The 19,447-nt window shown below is 40.5% G+C and overlaps 1 protein-coding gene across 7 annotated transcripts in view; it reads right to left on the bottom strand.

The window, feature by feature from the left end:
- TRAPPC9 (trafficking protein particle complex subunit 9) overlaps positions 1-19,447 on the bottom strand; it is a 464,855-nt gene that overhangs the window by 386,192 nt on the left and 59,216 nt on the right. For all 7 annotated transcript variants that reach the window (XM_071553785.1, XM_071553786.1, XM_071553784.1 and 4 more), the window contains 4 exons: positions 15,703-15,829; positions 13,821-13,953; positions 11,093-11,256; positions 3,444-3,596 (listed from right to left, as the gene is read on the bottom strand). In XM_071553785.1, coding sequence (XP_071409886.1) covers positions 3,444-3,596; positions 11,093-11,256; positions 13,821-13,953; positions 15,703-15,829 — 577 coding nt within the window. The remainder of the gene's footprint in view (positions 1-3,443; positions 3,597-11,092; positions 11,257-13,820; positions 13,954-15,702; positions 15,830-19,447) is intronic.

Genomic DNA, 19,447 nt, shown 5'->3' with positions numbered 1-19,447 from the left:
CAGCCCACCTGATTACTCTCTCTGCAAAGAATTTTTTTCTGATATCCAACTTAAATTTCTTCTGGCACATTATTTGGCTGGATTTGCATATGACCTCTCTGTCATATATTGATCATGCAATAAGCGATTATGCAAACACTAACTACATATATCACTACCAAAAACAGTTGTTTCATCCAGGTCCAGTTCGGCAACCATGACGTGAGCTTGTGGAAAACATCATCCAGGCCTAATGAGACATTATCAAGGGTTACCTGATGCAGAATTTTGGTTTGCTTCAGAATTGCAGCCAGATCTTTCTCTGTGCTGTCCAATAGGGTGTCCATCAGCACTTCAAGGTCGAACCAATCCGGATCTTGGGTCTTTATTGCCCTTTCTACATAGTTAGCAACTTTATCAGGATTGTCTCTATATGAACCCACTGAAAACCCCACATATGACCTCTCTGGGCACCCCTCTCTGGGCAGCCCAATCAGCCCACCTGATTACTCTCTCTGCAAAGAATTTTTTTCTGATATCCAACTTAAATTTCTTCTGGCACATTATTTGGCTGGATTTGCATAAACCAGATTCCCAGAATAGAATCCTGTCCAACCCAGACAGAACAACTGTCAGCACACTGACATCACAGCTAGAACCTCACAAAACTCAATGACTGGGCAATAAAATGGCAATTTGAATTCCTCATAAATAAATGGGAAAAACCAATCCTGAACCAATTTGTGCACTAAGAGGCTCTGGGCTCATTGTTACTGCTCAGGAGCAAGATCCTGGAGCTGTGGTCCACAAATTCATGGATCTCCCCAGTCAGGGTCCACAAGAGTCAAAAAAGAAAGTGACAAATCATGTATTACTGAATGATTGTAAGGGAAGTAATAGAAATCAAAATAAAGAGCATCATTAGGTCCCTGCAGAAATACATCAATCACCCTTCAAACAGTGTGAACATCCTCCCCCAAACACACAGACCTGAGAGAGTCCAAAAGGGAAAGGCTGACAAGTGGAACAGTTTCCATAAGAGGGACAGCTAAGCCATGAGGAATCTCCAGCTTGCTGTGACAATAACCTGAGGAAATGTCTAAAATCACCACTGCAGGGACCATGGTTACAACATGTACTGTTACCTCTTTCATGTAACACAAAAACCTGGGAATACCAGGACACCAGCCAGGGCAAAGCTGCTGAAAAGTAATTTAGCTGTGACTCCTCTTGCCATGGTGCTGATGGGAAGAATGAAGAATTTTAGGAAAGAGAAACCCACTAAGGATAACTAACAGTGCCTAAAACCAGAGAGACCATATTTAATGCTGGAACAACTGTTGGAGTCCACAAGCCTAAAGAAATGTAGTGTGTGTGTGTGTCTGTGTGTGCACAGCTTTCCCTGTTCTCCCACTGGCATCTGCTGTCAGCCACTTTCAGAGCCAGGATATGGGACTGGATGGTCACTGGGCTGACCCTGGACAGCCACTCATGGGGTTTTGCTTCCTTTAATCTTGAAAAACATCCAGCCTTTTTCTTTATGAGACAGTATACAATCAACACACCCAAATTAGATCAGCAATTTTGATTGATAACTTAGTTTATTTCCCAATTGTAAGTGTATCATCAGAAGCATCAGTAATTTATCCCCTCTGTACTATGTCCTGATTACAAACAGTGTAAAAGGAAACAATTTCAGCAGCAAATGAAAAGAGATGAAAGTAACAGATGCCCTCTTAAGGGCATTACTTTTAAGAGACAAAAGTATTTTGATCATCATTTCTTCAAAAGAAAAAGGCACCACAGCTACCTTATGATTAAAAGTCACATCACAGTTGCCACTGATTTCTCTGGCTCTTTACTGTCCTTCACATCAGGCTCTTATCCACCTCTTTGGAAAACACAGCATTTGTAAAGTTAAAAGCAATACATAAAAAATAAAGCAACAAGTAAATTGCCAATACAATCAGCATCTCTAACATCATCTCCAAAGCACACAGAGCACACAGCACCCACAGCCACCACAGTTCCAACAAAACACCACGGATTCTGCTCCTTTATCCCTGAGTGAGGAAAGGCTCAACTGCCCCAGTCACACAACCTTTCAGAGACGCAGGAGGCAGAAATAATAAGGTAAAATGTTCACAGATTTTGTTCATATATGGCCTCGTGAGAGTTGGATACAGGCAAACAACAGAAGTCCAAACCCAAATCCCAAATCCCACAACTGTTTGGTGGCAAGACCAAGAAATGTGTTACCTTCTCCTCCTACAGAGTATTTTGTCTGTGTTATTGCACCTGAAAAACTGCTGGGCAAGGGCTGCTCCAGAGCTTTTTGGAGACTGGAAAAACAAAGGGAATTGAAAAAAAAATATATATATATACATACATATATGTATGTGTGTATATACATATTTATACGTATATATATAAAGCTTTTTTGGATCTGCATTTCTCAGAGTCTCAGTTCCTTGGCCCTTGTGTTCTCATACCATGGGGTTAGTGCAGTCAAAGCCCTAAAATAGTTTTAAAATATTTTTTTTATTTTACATTAGGGAGGTTTCAAAACTAAAGAAGTCTTTTAATCATTGCTAACAGTTAATATAATTGCTGTCTAAATGCCTTTGCAAGATAACTCACAGAAACCAGCACTATTCAACCTAAATAAGCTCTGCATGTCATTTTGTTGTATTTTTCTATACTGAAATAATTTATTTGTTAAATATCCCCTATGGTAGTAATGTATACCTGCAATTGGATCCTGAGAAAAAATCCAAATGATACTTGTTTTTATAAATACAGGAATATCTTGTTTTGTCAAATTAATTCAATCAGTGTAAATATACCAGGCAATTGAAAAAATACAGAGCAGAGCAATTACTCCAGTGAGATTGTGTGTTTATTGTAAAAAGAAAATCCTTATTACAAGGATCTGGTACTTGTAATTCCAAATAATTCTAATACAAACAAACACTGCTGCTTTTTTTTATTCAGAATAAGTTTAAGCACATAAGACTTTCTCTACAGCACAAATATGAGGGGGATTTTTTCCTACATTTCAGGATGTCACTTCTGGCAAAACCAAATTCAGCAATGACTGAAAACTCTGCAATTTTGGATAACTAAACAATGTTTTTTCTCTTTGAAATCCACTAATGTTTGTAAATTATTTTTGTCTTCATAAGGCAAGGACACAAAGAGACACATCAAAAGGACTCTGTCAAGAATGATTTAAAAAGATAGCAGGGCAAGGTCTGGTGGTGAGAAAGTCAGGTCAGGCTGTGGTGCCCAGAGCTGTCCCAAAAATTCCCTCTTCAAGCCCCACAGCTCACAGAAGGGCTGTCTTTGCATCACAAGACACAAATATACAAAAACACAGAGCACAAATGGCACAGCAACGAGAGAAGGGTTTCCCAGAAGCACACAACAAACACCATCCCAAACAAGGAGAAATTAAAACTCACCATCACTGAGATCCTGCAGAAGGTTTTCTTGGCATGAAAAGTCCAGCTTCACTTTAATGTTCACAGTGAATGTTGCAATCTTTCCAGGTTTTAGAGGGAACTGGGAGAGGGTATCTTCTAGATTCCAGCTCAAGAAATCCCCATACAGCTTCTCTGCACAAAAATAAGTGAATATTTCATGAGCATAACCCCCACTTTAGGGAAATTTCAGTTTAGAACTGTTGTAGACAGTATTAACTGATTTGTCACTTAAAATATTCAGAATTAAGGTATTAAAAATTTAATGTAACACTACAAATATAGAGAAGTTCCTGTGTCCTGACATTGACCCAAAATCATGTAGGTCACAAAGCTCAAAATATGCATTTAAGTGACAAAACATTGCACAACAGGCAACATTAAATATACACTTCAAATACAGCCTGAAGGGGACCTAAAAGTTCATGTACTTTTGAGTCATACAGACTTTAACTCAGGGAGAGTCACACAAATGCAGAGAACAGTTCATCAAAATATTACACCAGACTAAATCAGGGAAATTTCTGAAGCAGCTGCAACATCATTATTTGGTTACTTTTTAATTATTAGCTCCTCTCTCATAAGCCTGACAGGCCAGAAGATAATATGAGGAAAAACCCCAATATTTACTGCTCATCAATACTGGATGGGGGTTTCTGTTCTGGCCAATCAACCCAGCCCATCTATAAATTCATTAGTATCTGCAAGCCCATACAATGCTGAACACTACAGAAAAAGTCTATTAATGCATAAAATGAACACGATGGTTTGACTGGGAGAATCCTAAAAATACATTTACTAATTTACTGTAGCAAAGCATATTATCTGCAAATTGCACTGGAGAATTCTTCTAAAGGTTCATTTAAGCACCACTTGAGCACAGCTTTGCATAACAGGGACCACTGGAAGTCACACAGTTCATCTCTTCTCCCTCCCACCAGGCTCTGGATTTAAGGGCAGGTTCCTTTGTTGGCACCTCAGAACCTTCCAAAACCATCATGTGATATCCATGTGACACTCAGGCTGCCTCAGCAACCACAACCTGGAGTGAAGGATCTTGCAAAAAAAGCAATTAGAAATCAAAATTATGTTGATTTGCACATAAACTGTTCCCTTCTAGGGAAGTAGGGGAAAAAAAGAGAATATTTTTCATTAAGTTCTACCTAAACAGTAACAGTTTTGCTTCTAATATATTTTTCTCACAGACCACCAGGTGCTGTCTTGTGCCTTTCCACATCAGATCAATAGTACAGATTGCTCTAAAAGAACAAAGATGAGGTAAAAATAAAAAATTCTAATAATTGTTTCCTTCAAGTCACTCCCACCTCATTTCATTATTCAGCTGTAACCATATCACTGTTTTGATTTTCTTCTATTTTCAAGGGAAAAAAAGCAGCTTAGTAAGTACCTCAGTCTCTACAGCCTTTTCCTGACAAGTAAAAAACCAAGAAGATGCCACAGGAATGTTTTCCCTCAGCAAAGAAGGACAAACCCCAAGCACCTGAGCACCAAACTGTTTCCAAAATGTGTTTTCCTGAAGTAGATTTATTTAAAGTTAATACAAGTGAAAAGACTTCTGAAGTGGGAACAGCCCTTGCAGATAACTCTCCAATTAACACCTGTAATTACAACACAAGATCTAAAGGCTTAAGCTGAAAGTTCAGCAGTAAAGGATAATGTAGTTTATATTTATCTGACACCAGTTTACAGTTTATGTTCCCCTTGTTCAGTAATCATTATTACAGTGAATTACACTCTGGCTGAAGATACTAAATCACTAAAATTATGACAAATATCAGATAACATCTTACCCACAACCTGACTTTGGGTTACCCCAGGCCAATCTAACTCTTAACAGATTTTAAGTGTGCCAAAAAAAATCCTCATTGATGTGCTGGCTTTTTGCCAAATTTATTTTTCTTGTTCTATTTTCATGTAAGCACCCCAAAATAACTATCAGTCTGAAATGCACAGGCATTGCCATTCACACATCTTAATTTCCCCTAGACCTGGTAAACAGAAAGGAACCTGCAGGATTTATTACATTCTTTACAAAATAAAGGGATCCAGCAGAGTTTCTTCTAGGCAATTAGCAATTATGCCCAAAAGGAGGGAAAAAATCACTCAGAAGTCATGAACCATTTATTCTTTATCCTATGAGTAGAAAAAGAGTTAGTAAGAACCATGACAGACCATGATTTCAGTTGGCTAGTGTGGGCAGAGAGGGACAGAGCGCTGAGCAGCCCAGGCAGTGCCAGCAGGGCAGCTGAATGGGCTGGGTACCCACACTCCTGGTCCTGCTGTCACAGGGACATTGGACTGACTGCAGAAGAGCTTTGCTGCATTCCCACCCTCCATGGAGCACACCCCAACCCTGATCTGAAGCACTTTACTGTTTTCTTCAGCAAAAAAAGGTAAATAGATCCATTCCAGGATATTCTCAGTCCTTCAAATGGGTTGCCTGCACCTCAGAAGGTTTTTGCCTTTTATTCCAACACAGCAGAACAGCTGAGGCTGCAGGTGCTTCTGTGCAAAGACCAAGGGAAGAATGCAAGTGAACTTATTTCTGTTTAATTTCCTGGGGTCAGTCACTCCTAAGAAAAATCAGTGAAGGTTTGCTTCATCATCCAGGCTCACTCAGTGTAGCTGGTCTCACTCTCAGAGCCAGAAAGGCCTGGTGTGCTCTTCTCAGGGCCTTGAGTGAAAACATCAGTGTTACCTTTGCCTGAGTGCATCAAACAGTTGGGTTCTCAGAGCCTTTGACTGCACTCCCTCACTGAGACATAGCAAGGCTCTGACAAGGGCTGACTGCAGCCAAGGGGTGGGAAAGGCATCCAGCTTTGCACGTGTCATCTTTCAAAAAAAAAGAATTAAACTGTCTGACCTGGTGAGGGACAACACGAGGTGACACAGAGTTAACCTTGACAGGGTGGATGTGTGACATCCAACCACAGACACCATGGCCTGGCAGGCTGAGGGCAGCAATGAGACACTAAAAGCCATGACAGACGTTTCCACTGTGGCAGCATGACAAGTCCCTCCTGCTGATGTGCCTCGGGATCTGTTCCAACAACACAGCTCCTAAAGGACTCCAAAACCCTGGGATGTCCTTTCTGAACTGAACAGGGTGAGCTGCAAGTTCTGCTCATTCATCTGAGGGCCAGAGTGGAAAACACAGAACTGAACCTGAAAGTAACAGGAGGGAGTAAGAGAAGGTAAGTGTGAAAGTCTCATCTCCAGAGGTTCTCATTAGCAAGACACCACTGAAAACAGAGTCAGAGAAGTTCTGTTCCTCCAGAAAAGTGACTGGCTGTAACAGCTAACACAGCAAAGGAGGGAGGCCAGCCCACTAATGCCACCCAGTACTCCAACAACAACAGAAAGGAGAGTATTTGCCACTTGCAGCATTTCTCTTTGTGCTGAAAGTTGTGGTCACAGAACCAGAAGGCAGAGAAATGGCAGTCAGACAGGCAGGAGTGCTGCAGCTGCCAGGGATTTACCAGGAACTGCCAGAAGGAACCAAAGCAAACCAGATGAACCAAAGATGACTGAAAGCTCTTTTGATCTGGCTGAAATCAAACAACCTCTCAGGGGCTCCCCAGGTGACAGGCAAGCTGTGGGCAGGCAGATGAAGGGGTCAAATGGCTTTCAAGGAGACCTTGAGCAGTTTAAATCACAGGCACATTTCAGCTAAAGACAAGTAAAGAACATCCAAGAGAAACTTCTAATGCACTACAGACAGTTCAAAAAGGTCTGCATTTGCTCTCAGCCTGTTGTGCAATATCAGGAGCTTGTGTTGCTATTAGAGATGATTTAATGTTGCATCCCCATTGGTTCCATACATGCTGTTGTTGTAGTTTGGGATTATTATGTAAATTCTCTCCCTTGCCACTTAACTGCCCAGGCCAGCAGTTAACAAAAGAAGTAGTTAACTGTTGATCATTTGGGTGGGGCAGGTTTGTCTCTTTTGGGTTTTTTTGGATATTCTTTCCAGTCTTGGCTCGGCGGAATGGGGGAGTGGGGGCTCCGAGGAGGCAGGCTGCCCTGCTGGTTACTGCTGCTTTCTGGCCACGCGGCTGCTGCTGCTGCCTGCCCCTGACTGCTTTCTGGCCGCGCTGCTGCTGCTGCCTGCCCCTGACTGCTTTCTGGCCACGCGGCTGCTGCTGCTGCCTGCCCCTGACTGCTTTCTGGCCGCGCTGCTGCCGCTGTGCCCGGACTGCTTTCTGGCCGCGCTGCTGCTGCTGGCTGCTGCTGCTGCCTGCCCCTGACTGCTTTCTGGTCGCGCTGCTGCTGCTGCCTGCCCCTGACTGCTTTCTGGCCGCGCTGCTGCTGCTGCCTGCCCCTGACTGCTTTCTGGCCGCGCTGCTGCTGCTGCCTGCCCCTGACTGCTTTCTGGCCGCGCTGCTGCTGCTGGCTGCTGCTGCTGCCTGCCCCTGACTGCTTTCTGGTCGCGCTGCTGCTGCTGCCTGCCCCTGACTGCTTTCTGGCCGCGCTGCTGCTGCTGCCTGCCCCTGACTGCTTTCTGGCCGCGCTGCTGCTGCTGCCTGCCCCTGACTGCTTTCTGGCCGCGCTGCTGCTGCTGGCTGCTGCTGCTGCCTGCCCCTGACTGCTTTCTGGCCGCGCTGCTGCTGCCTGCCCCTGACTGCTTTCTGGCCACGCGGCTGCTGCTGGCTGCTGCTGCTGCCTGCCCCTGACTGCTTTCTGGCCGCGTTGCTGCTGCTGCCTGCCCTGGAATTGCTTCTGGCTGCTCGTGCTTTTCTGCTTCTTGGACGGGGAACACAGGGGGAAGAGACGAAGTCCGTGTCTCGCTGGAAAGGGACTGAAGCTCACTCTGCAGCCAGCCGGGCTGTGACATTGACACTTAAGTATAACTTTTCCTCCCGGAGGAAAACCTGCTGGGTTTTGTTGTTGTTAGTTTTTTTTTCTTTCTCTTGTGGTGTTGGGGAAGTGGGTTGCACTAGTCTGTTTACATATAGATATATATATATATAGATATATAGATATATATATATATATATATCAGTTATCCTTCTTGTATTAAAATTCCTTTTCTTAAATTTGATAAAGAGTGCTGTGACTATCGTGGAGGAGGCCCCTCCCCTGCTTGTGGGTAAACATTTTGGGTTTTTTCCCCTCAAACCAAGACAGTTGTATTCACTGACCAAGAGCAGCTGCTGACATTACAGACCTTTAGTTCCCTCTTCATCACCAAAATCCGCTGTCACTGCACCCTGAGCCCATCCTTATGCACTGGAATCGATTTATGATCATAACTAAAATGGAAGAGAGCCCCTTAGAAAAGGCAAAGGTCCAACCCCAACACCAGAAAGACACTGAGTTGTTGGAGTGAGTCCAGAGGAGACCACTAAATGGATCAGAGGAGTTGAGTCCCTCTGCTAGAGAGGGGCTTGGAGAGCTGGGGCTGCCCAGCCTGCAGAAGAGAAGGCTCTGGGGAGACCTGAGAGCCCTCTCCATTAGCCAAGGGGGCTAAAAAACCTGGAGAGGGACTCTGAGGGCGTGGAGTGACAGGACCAGGGGGAAATGGCTTCAAACTGACAAGGGGCAGGTTTAGATTGGATATTGAGAAGAAATTCTTCCCTGTGAGGGTGGTGAGGACCTGGCACAGGTTTCCCAGAGAAGCTGTGGCTGTCCCAGCCCTGGAAGTGTCCAAGGCCAGGTTGGATGGGGCTTGGACCCACCTGGAATAGCGGAAGGTGTCCCTACCCATGGCAGGGTTAGATCTTTAAGGTCTCCTCCCACCCAAACCATCCAATGCCAGATTCCATGAGCCTTTGCAGGACCTACATACAATCACATTTGATATAATTTCTACATGCTCAGTGTGGCCAATCAGTTCTTTCCCCATGGACAGCCTTTTCCAGCTCTTTAGGTCATACCCAGAGCACAGGCACAAAGTTCCACTTCTTTCAGGATGTGTTTTCTTGCAGTAACCCAGCGCATCTCGGGCACAGTTCCCAATACAAGGGTGCATTTCACCCCTTTGAGACAGTGCAGGACACTGAGGATTCTGCCTGACAGGACCCTCCATCAGCTCATCCAAATTCTGCTTTCAAAAGAAGGTGAAGATAACTTCCAGCAGTCCCTGCTCACACAGACATTAATGATTCTGTGACTCTGATGTCACAGTTGCACACTCTCTCAACAAATACCATTCAGTGCATCTCTAAACTCATTCTCATTTCTGTTTTGTTGAGCTGGTGATTTAAGGGTTACATTTTTTGTGGATGAATGTTTATGGCTTATTCATAAGAAATTTTCCTTTCTCTGATAAGGAAACATGTTACATAGAGCAAGAAAATACAGGATCAAGTATAATTAAAAGTTTTACTGAACTCATAGCTGAGTCTATCAAGTCGTCTCATTTTTCCCCACTGTTTTTAACACAAGTTGTAATGGAGGGATTATTTTAAAGTTGACATGAGTCTCTTTTTCAACATTCTGAACTAATTAAGTGTGTAACATTCTGAACAAAGAGTCTGATTAACACGTGACTCATGTGCCCATATATTCCACCATTTAATACATGTCATTTCATGAACTTCCCCATTTAATCTGAATGCTCTGTTTGGTCTTTCCACTCCACACATCCAGCACCCAGCACAGGAGGAGCACGTTGGAATTCCTGAAATAAGAACAGTAAGTCATCACACGTTTCAACTTCTAAAGTTATTCCTGGTAACAAGTCCCAGACCAAAAATCTATTTTGAGATGACTGGCAATTCCTATTCTCTCAGGTTGCAGAGAAGAGGATATTCTGTTATAAAAAAAATCACGAGCTTGAATACTGAAATGAACAAAAATCACAAGGTATCACACTGCATTTTAATGCTCTGGCACTGACAGAGTAAGACCTGCAATAAAATCAGGTATTTCTACTGTCAGTAAAGATTATGTAGCTTGTCACCTGCAGTTCTTCTGTTAATATCATTTTCATAGCAATGTCTCAGAGGACAAACTGAAAAAAAGGAAATACATCACAAAACAAAAGCAGGATTCACTTATCAGACTCCTTTTTTAATCCTAACATGGACAGAGTATTTCAAGAGAATTAAGTGCACAGAGGGGATGTGTCTTATTTCCTCCATAGCTTCAATTATTCTTTTAACTCACAATAGCTTATTTTATTTATTGTCTTGTCTTTTCAAGTCTTTTATCCCATTTTTTCTTATTGCTCACTGAGTAAGACAGAAATATGCTTATTTACTTCCACTCCCTCAAGTAGGACAATATTTCTGTCAATGGTAATTTATTTAATGAACTAATCAGCATATTCAGACATAAGGAGAAAATAATTTAGATCCAAGATTCTTCCTCTTTACTAGTTATTGCCTGAGGCTTTTTTCACCAAGCAACACTACAAAGAAATCCAGATTTCCAAAAAGCAGCTGACCCTTTGACACACAGATGGTTCTACAATTTTCTTCCTGTTTTTTCTTACATTCTGTTTAATTTCTGTCTTTCTACAATAAAATCAAACTGAATTATTTCAGTTCTGTAACGAGGACTATGATATTTAGTTTAACTGACCTAGAAGTCTAACACAACCAGTCCGCCCTTTACCAGACAAGTGGCCATTATTATTATTTCTAAATATAAACCAGCATACCCACCCTTGGTGTTCACTGTTTTCGCTGTCACCTCCAGTTTCTCCAGTGGTTCTGTTCCAATATTTTCTAATTTAATGATGAGCTGCTGGGTCTCTCCATTGTAAAGCTGGACAGACACATTAGTGGAGATTTCATCACCTGAAGAAGGTTGAAGAGTATGAGCAGACCTACAGAATTACACAGAAACAAAATACTGTGATGAAAATGTTAAAAACCTGTTCAAGTTACTCTATTAACTATTCTTTGAAGACTCAGAAACTGCAGCTCTGCAGCCTTGAAGATATTAATTATTATTTTCCATTCTCACTTAAGCCAGGGTCATTTTTTATAACAAAAGTTAATAATTTATGCATGAGACAAGTCAGATTTCAAACAGTATAAAATATGTATTCCTAACTGTGAAAGCTTGTCAAAATTGCTGCAAAAGCTGTAGGAAAGGGAAAAAAGGAAAAAAATGCAAGAGCAGGTTATTACAATGAGGAGTTTCAGACAAAAGTATCAGGGAATTGCACACTAAAATACAAAACAAATGGTGCTTTTAATTGCTGCATGAATGTACATGTATTTTATTAGTGACTCTTCTTCTGGCTGGAGTATTTTTGCCTCTGCACTAGTAATGACCCCTGCATTGGATTGTTAGGATACAAACAGTAAATTCTTGGCTCTATACATTCCTCTTTGTCCATGGATAAGGTTTTCCAGTATTGCACAGTTATTTCAGGATATTAGGAGTGCTTGGTAAGAGAGAAACCTCTCACACCTGGCACCTGAAGCTCCCAAACTTTCTGGTTCTTGGGAAAATAACTGGGATTTGTCCAAGTTTATCCAGACTAGAAGTCTTGCCTTATTTTATTTATTACTTTGTAATTTCCTTCCTTCAATTTTCTTAATTTATAGACTGTTTCCTTGAAGCTGTTTTACTGATTTCTATAATGTTTTAATATATTAATTCTATACAAGGCACATATACACTTACACATAATTATAGACCCATATAACTATGAAAAAAGACACAAATAAAATTATTCTCAACCCACATCCTGCTTCATTACAGCTCCTGCTAAATTGTGCTTATTTAACTGATTTCCCATGACACAGATCAACAACAAAAAAAATCACTTTACAGTTCTAACAACACATTATGGTTTGCCTGGGAATTATCATTGCTGATATGACTATTCTCCCAAAATTACCATCAATTGAGCAGCTGAAGAAATGATAAACAGCTCTAAACCTTTGCCATTTCAAACAACCATACCAGCAGTTTCACCTACAATGAAGCAAGGCATTAAGATTAGCTCAAATAATCAAAATAAATAAATTATGTTAAAAATTTAAAATGTCAGCTCAGGTCCAGTAGATAATGCTCCACATTATGAGCTGAACAAAGAGCACACTCACAAAGGGCAGATATCATCCTAATTTAAGAATATTTGTAGGTCCTTCTGGGTTCCAGTAGCCAGTATTAATTTTGATTACAGCCAAACCACACAGATTTCACCCCTTGCAGAATTTTTAGAGGGAATTCACCAACATGTAACCCAACTGCAGCATTTTATTATTTTGCTGTCTCCATCAGGGTGTTACTTTTATAGCTTTGTAATACACATCAACATGGCCCATCCCACACCAGAAAAGAAGAATTCAGCACAGGAAACTCAGAAAACCATAGAGAAGAACACAGTCAAATACATTTAAATAACTTTACAGATCTCTATACATTTAGAACTTTGTATCGTATGGCACTGCCAATCATCCCACGGATCACAAACAGAGCTGAGCTCTCCCAGTCAGAGGAACAAGCCCTGTGGCACCTGAGCCACCAAGGCAGGAAGGAATAAAAAGGCTGTCTCCTGACCCAGAGCTAAAAGCAACATTGTTTAAAAAGAAATTTTTTTTTAAACAAAACCCTGAAACTCTGCACTTTTACAACCATTTGCCAAGTATCAGCTGGATGAGAAGGTTCTAAGGCAGGGATCAACGTGCAGCTTAGGAGGTCACTGCTCTTGCACCTGGGAAAGCTTCAGGAACTGCCTTCCTTCCCAGGTCTCTCTGAAATCATGGAATTAGTCAGCCACACTGCACAAAATGCTCCCAAACCCCCACTACCAACCCACACATGGCACTACTGTGTCCCTCTGGGCGAGTGTGTAAGAAGTTATTTTCTTTGAGTCTTCTTGTACCTCTGAAAACATATTCCTTCTGTGTTATGGTATCAAAAGTTTGGGCCCCTCCTGAACCACAGAAATATTGATCTACTGAAGCAAGTGCAGCAGAGGGGGGTCAGAACAATGAGGAGGTCAGAGCAGGGCATGGGAGTTCAGGGTCAAAGACCTGGGTTGGTTCCATGGGAAAAAAAAAAAATATCTAACATGGATTACATCTTTACTACAAGATTTTATGAACTGGTAGCCTTTAAGGGATTAGTTCTTTTAGAAGTATGACTTTAATAATGAATAGCCATTATGCTACCTCAGTTAATTAAATATCAAAATATTTTCTATGGAATTCCATGGTTTCTTAATTAAATCTCAAAATATTTTCTATGGGATTTCATGGTTTCAGGCAGTAAAACAAAAAACTTGGGTTTATATTCTAGAGTAAATAGCACAGATATAGTTTATGTCTTAGTTTACTAAATCAGTGATTGTATATGATGGAGATTTTATTCAGCATGTGAGTGACACTTAAATAAAAGCAAATCAAACCAGCATTGAATTCAATCTCTCACCTGGGAAGGGAGGTGCTGATCTGCAGCCTTGGCAAAGCTGGAATGACTTCCACAGTGCAGCCATTGCTCTTCACTCCTGGCAGATTGTCTAGAAGGCAATCACTGAAGACTCCAAAAACTGAAGTGTGGTAACCTGATTTGTAGATGAAAATGTGAATTTTACTTTTTTCTGAAAGGTCTGGAAGTACTGAGCTTGCTGGGAGACTCCTCACAGGACACAGAATATGTAAGAGGTTTTCAAAGCCCTGAAACAGTAACATTTTATAACTGCCTGATGACATACAAAGAACACACATGTACAGCTCTGCCTCTGGGACATAAGAATAAAAAATTGTGAAGAGCCTGTGATTTCTATGCATTCAGTGCATCATGGTAATGTCTGTGGAACTTTTTATAAGACCAACATCACAAGTCATAGCGTAGAAAACACCATTTTACACCTCACCACCAAATTCACTGGTGCACATAAAACATGTCACCCTTCAACATATGTAAACAGCTTCCTATTTCCTCCAAAAAATGTTTGTAGGAAAGAATATCAACTGTATATCCAGCAGGATAAAAGAATCCTAAAGGACATTACTAGGGGAAAAAATATCCATGCATACACACACAGACACCTGCCATGAGAGACCACAACCTACCCTCTGAAAATTCAATTTAGCAGAAAAGTGCCCCCAGTTCCTTACCAGGCAATATTTATGAGCTATATATGTAGGAAAATTTGATACATTGACACACAAACAGCTTCCAAGTGCAGAAATAAACTCTCCTACTTGCAATACATTTTTAGTACATGGAACTAAAAGCAGAAAACTATAGCACGAATGTTGTGAATGCTTTGATGCTGTTCTGCACTCTCTGAAGTACTCCTGAAAAAAAGAAAATCGAATGAAAAATCATTTTATGAGCAGACAGAGAAGCACTTATAAAAACTCAGTGAGAAGAGTTCCCAAAGTTCAAAGTCATCTTCTTTTAGTGTTTATCTCTAGTAAAATGGTCCTTGTCCTGTAACTTTGTCTTCAAGAACACAGATCTAAAATGGTGTGTTGGGAAGATGATTCAATCCTACTACACATTGAATGCACCATCTCCACAAATCTTCTTTTTTAGGAGACTCATCTGCTTGTTTTCTGCAAAAGCCCTTAAATTGTCTTACTTACTACAAACACAATTTTATTTAGGCTTTTAATGAAATGGTATCTCAACGGCAATGGACTCCACACACTGACTAAATTGTTTCCACAAAGGCAATCTGCAGAAATTTCTGTAATCTCACATGAACACGATTAATTAAGAGAACTGCAAGATTATCTTCTGCATTCTCAGGGAAAAGTCCAAGTAATCCTCCTCAGCAGCTCTCCAAATGAGAGCATTAATAAAGGGGAGTTGGAGTTCATTATCCTTCTCCTCTCACACACGAGATACTGTAAGAATGTGTTTGTTACTGCTCCTGCATCCAAGTGATTTATCAGGCTGTTTTTAATGAAGTCTAAAACAAAAAAGAGATTTCCTTTTTTGTTTGGTTTTTGTCTTTCCTTACTGAGAAGAAGGGAGAGTGGCACAGAAACTCATTCAACCCACAGGGGTGTAAAATCTGGGTTGCTTTGCTGGGAATTGTGACTGGAGTCATCTCTTATCCATAGAGGTGTGAAACCTGTGCTGGTTAGCTGGGAATTGTGACTGGAGCCATCCCTTACCCACAGGGATGTAAAACCTGGGTTGCTTTCCTGGGAATTGTGACTGGAGCCATCCCTTTATCCACAGGGCTATAAACCCTGGATTGCTTTCCTGGGAATTGTGACTGGAGCCATCCCTTTATCCACAGGGGTGTAAACCCTGGATTGCTTTCCTGGGAATTGTGACTGGAGCCAACCCTTACCATTGACAGTGATCTGTCCTGTGGTCTGGGGGACACCAACGAGGGTCACCGGGTACAGACCCGATTCTGCAGGCAGGGAAAGAGCTGCAGGCAGGGATTCAAACTCCACTCCAGCTGTCAAGAGACCCTGAAAAAGCCAATCAAACAGATCAATCCATTAGGAGATGCACTTACACATTCATGCTACATGCTTGTGTTTGAATCCCTTGCGCTGCATCACCCAAACTTTCACAATTTACTCCACTTTGCTCAGAGCAGTTATTTGAGTTCCAAGCCCCAGTGCCTGCAGGGTGCACCCACAATTACTGCAAGGTTTGTGTTCAACAGGAAAACGTGTTTCAGGATCTGAGGTGGGAATGATGTATGAAAAACTAATAGAAATTCATACCCAAGCACAGCAAAAAGAATCCACGGTGTCACCTGCATGGTGCTGGTTTGTACCCACATTTAACTGTACCTGTGACCTCACTTATGTATTGACATATTTGGACAGTGGAAATCAAACATCCAACAGCAGCTCTTGCTTAGCTTTAATTACCCAGCCAGAAAACATTTTTTGTGGGGGAAAAAAATTACTGTTTACAGATAATAGAGCAAGTCTGGCTTTACTGTCCAGCCCACACATTTCAGTGAGCTGGAATAAGGCACTCGTTTTGCTGGAGTGATGCTCTCTCAAGCCCAGACAGATGTCTGCACTTACTCCTCTAGTGTCAAAGAAATCTTTCAGCAGCCTAAATTTAAAATGTGGCACAAACCAAGAAATGAAGCAGGAAAAAAAGTTATTTCAGAAACAGCATTACTGTCCTTAGTAGACTGAGGCTTTTCTTTGAGCTCAGTTAATGAATTTAAGGTGCTGGAGCAGAGAATGTCCTGCTTCACATAAAAAATTTAATGTTGGAAATCATATAAATCCATGTTAGTGGTTGGGTTTGTATACACATCTACATTTATTTTTATTTTTAAATAAAGATGCTGTACAAATAGCTCCATCAATTAATGCAGTAAATTCTGAGCTCCATGAGGATGTATCACCCTCAGAACTCAGAATTTTTGTAAATACATTGTAAATATATTGGTTTGGGTGAGTTACATCAAATCTCTACTTAAGAGAAAGGTGAGTTAGAGAACTCTGTCCTTGATATTACACAAAATACAATTCCATCATTTTACTTGAGTTATATGTAAATATTGTGTCAAAACCTCCTTTCTACTTAATTTCTGTTTTCCTCCAGTTTCACGTGGAGACTTGAGCTGACAGAAACAATCCACAGAAACACAAGTAAAACCTAATTTTTGCTTCCTCTATATTCACCACCCTGTGTTATCAGAGCACTGACACTGTTTGATTCCCACATTAATCCTTCCAGTGGATTCACTCCACAGAAACAGGGTAAAGGTTCACACTTCAGTACTGAGGTATACTCAGTCTTTATCCCAATCATTCTGCCTTTGCTTTGGCTGAAGCAAATCTTAGAACATAAACAAAAGGTGACCTCAAAACTCACTTTTAAAACAGAAGACTTTGTAAGATTATTTTAGTCCCCAAACCACTAAATTATCACTTAGCCAAATACTCAAATACATTTCAATTATTCAGGATTCACCTCAACTAAAAACTTTCATCCAAGGACTTAAAGTCCTACAAAATCAATGATGAGGAAAAAAGACCCCTGCAAAGTCCTGTTTACTACCAGCTACAGTGAATGTAAATAAACAGAACTGACAGGCAGCCCTAAATATTATCCAATACAAACCATGAAAATAAAGATTTTCTAAAGAACAAAGAATGCAAATGCCAAAATACTTGCACTAAACACGTACTATGCCTGGACTAGAAATTAAAGAGCTTCAAGTGCATTAATACAAAAAGGACAAGGAAGCATTCAATTCCCTCATTTTCAGTCTTACTGTTCAGTAAAACTTCAAGTTTTTAAAAGTAAAGATATTAAGAAAGCATTAAAACTCTCTGAAATGGGAAAAAAATCAATATGAACATCAACCAGGTTTCAAACTTCCAGACATACATTGAAATCAAGATACTTACCCTCAAAACTTAACTCACACAAGTAATTTTTAAAAGACAGTGACATATCTGGAATGTCTGAAAGACATTTTAATATTGCATTTTCTGAACTATCCAATTCTGCAATACCTGCCCAACATTGCCCTCTGGTGCCTGAGATTTGGTACTTTGGCAGAAAACATCACCAAGGCTCAAGGACTCCCATCCTTTACCAAAATATATCAGCCACACACCAAAACAAAGGAAATGGGGGGAATTGCTTTTCCTGAGTCTTATGCTTTATTTCGAGTAATAATATTTAGTAATCATTCAGTAATCATTTCTCTTTCTACAAGAAAAGATCACCCACACACAAGGTTTGCTCCAGGAATTATCTGAATCACACACACGCACAAAATGTTGACTTGCTGTCTATCTTATAAAACAATTTAAATTGTCTTGGAGTGACTCTATGCATGTTCTCATCACAGCAAGCCTTTCAATCACCCCAAATCTCCATTGAGGTTCAGGGGAACAAAACAACCTGTACGTAAATGGCAGCATTTGGGGACACTGTTAAAATAACATGAGTGGAACTGCTCTTTTTAGGCTTTACTTACCAATCCCAAAGCCAACCATTCTTCTTTTAAAGCAACACAGCTTTCAAAGTCAGTTTGCATGCTGAATATGCTTTTATACCATGTTGTCACATACTTTAGACAAAAACTGTCAAATATTTCTTTAAAAGGAAATTTTTCCTACTATTTCTAATAAGGTTATTTTGGGCAGACCTAGACAAACACCAAACACAACCAGTTTTATTCCTCTCCCTTTCACCTTTGTTTGTACATTCTTGTCCAATATAGTCTCTATTAAATGTAGTTTAGCACTAAGTAAATATTCTCTCAAAATCGCAGAAAGTGTAAAAGATGAGAACTCAGGAAAGAGCAGCTCATGGAAACAACTTGAACCATCACAGGCCAAGTTATGAGACTGATTATAAATACAGATTTACCAAAATTTTAGATGGCATTTTTAAACATCAATACAGAGCTCTTGACTAATAGCACAGTTTTGAAGTTCTAAAAAAAAAAGTATCAGCCATCAAAGCATCTTTAATCAAAATACTACACGTTATTGTGTTTAAATAAATACAGACCCCAAGCAGGAGGAGAACTACAGAACAAATAGTGTTTTTCTGGAAAAATGACTTAATACTATAAATTACAATATTCCCATGGTTTGGGGTAGTATTGTTCAGCCTCTTGCTATTGATTTATTAAATTCTGTTTACACTGCCTGTAGATCTTGCAGCTTTCTTTAAACCATGACTGTATTTTCTACAGTAAGTGCAGAGAAAATGCTTTCCCTCAGTACATAACATGGCCTCAAAATTTCTCAGCTTTAGGGTTTTTTGCTTTTAATATGAAACTTGAGAAACAAAGAGGAAAAAGCAATTAAAATCTTAGAGGACTTTACACACTTTACAGTGCACCTTGATTTTAACAGTAGATCTCCCCAGTGTGCCATGATTTACTGCTTTAAACATTTGTCTCAAGATAAAAAATAAATCCACTGGTGACTTCCCAGAGTTTTCTGCATTTTTCTGAAGGCTTGAAATGTGAACATCATTTTTCCTGGACAGAAAAGTGCAGAGGCTGCAAAAGGGATGGAGGTGATCGCTCACCCACCTGAACAAGTCTGGACAGAAATCGATATTCCCAGGAGGAAAAGCCAAGTGAT

The sequence above is a fragment of the Pithys albifrons genome, chromosome 4 (assembly GCF_047495875.1).
Source record: "Pithys albifrons albifrons isolate INPA30051 chromosome 4, PitAlb_v1, whole genome shotgun sequence".
In the NCBI taxonomy this organism is placed as follows: Eukaryota; Metazoa; Chordata; class Aves; order Passeriformes; family Thamnophilidae; genus Pithys; species Pithys albifrons.
This window is presented reverse-complemented; position numbering and strand designations above follow the sequence as displayed.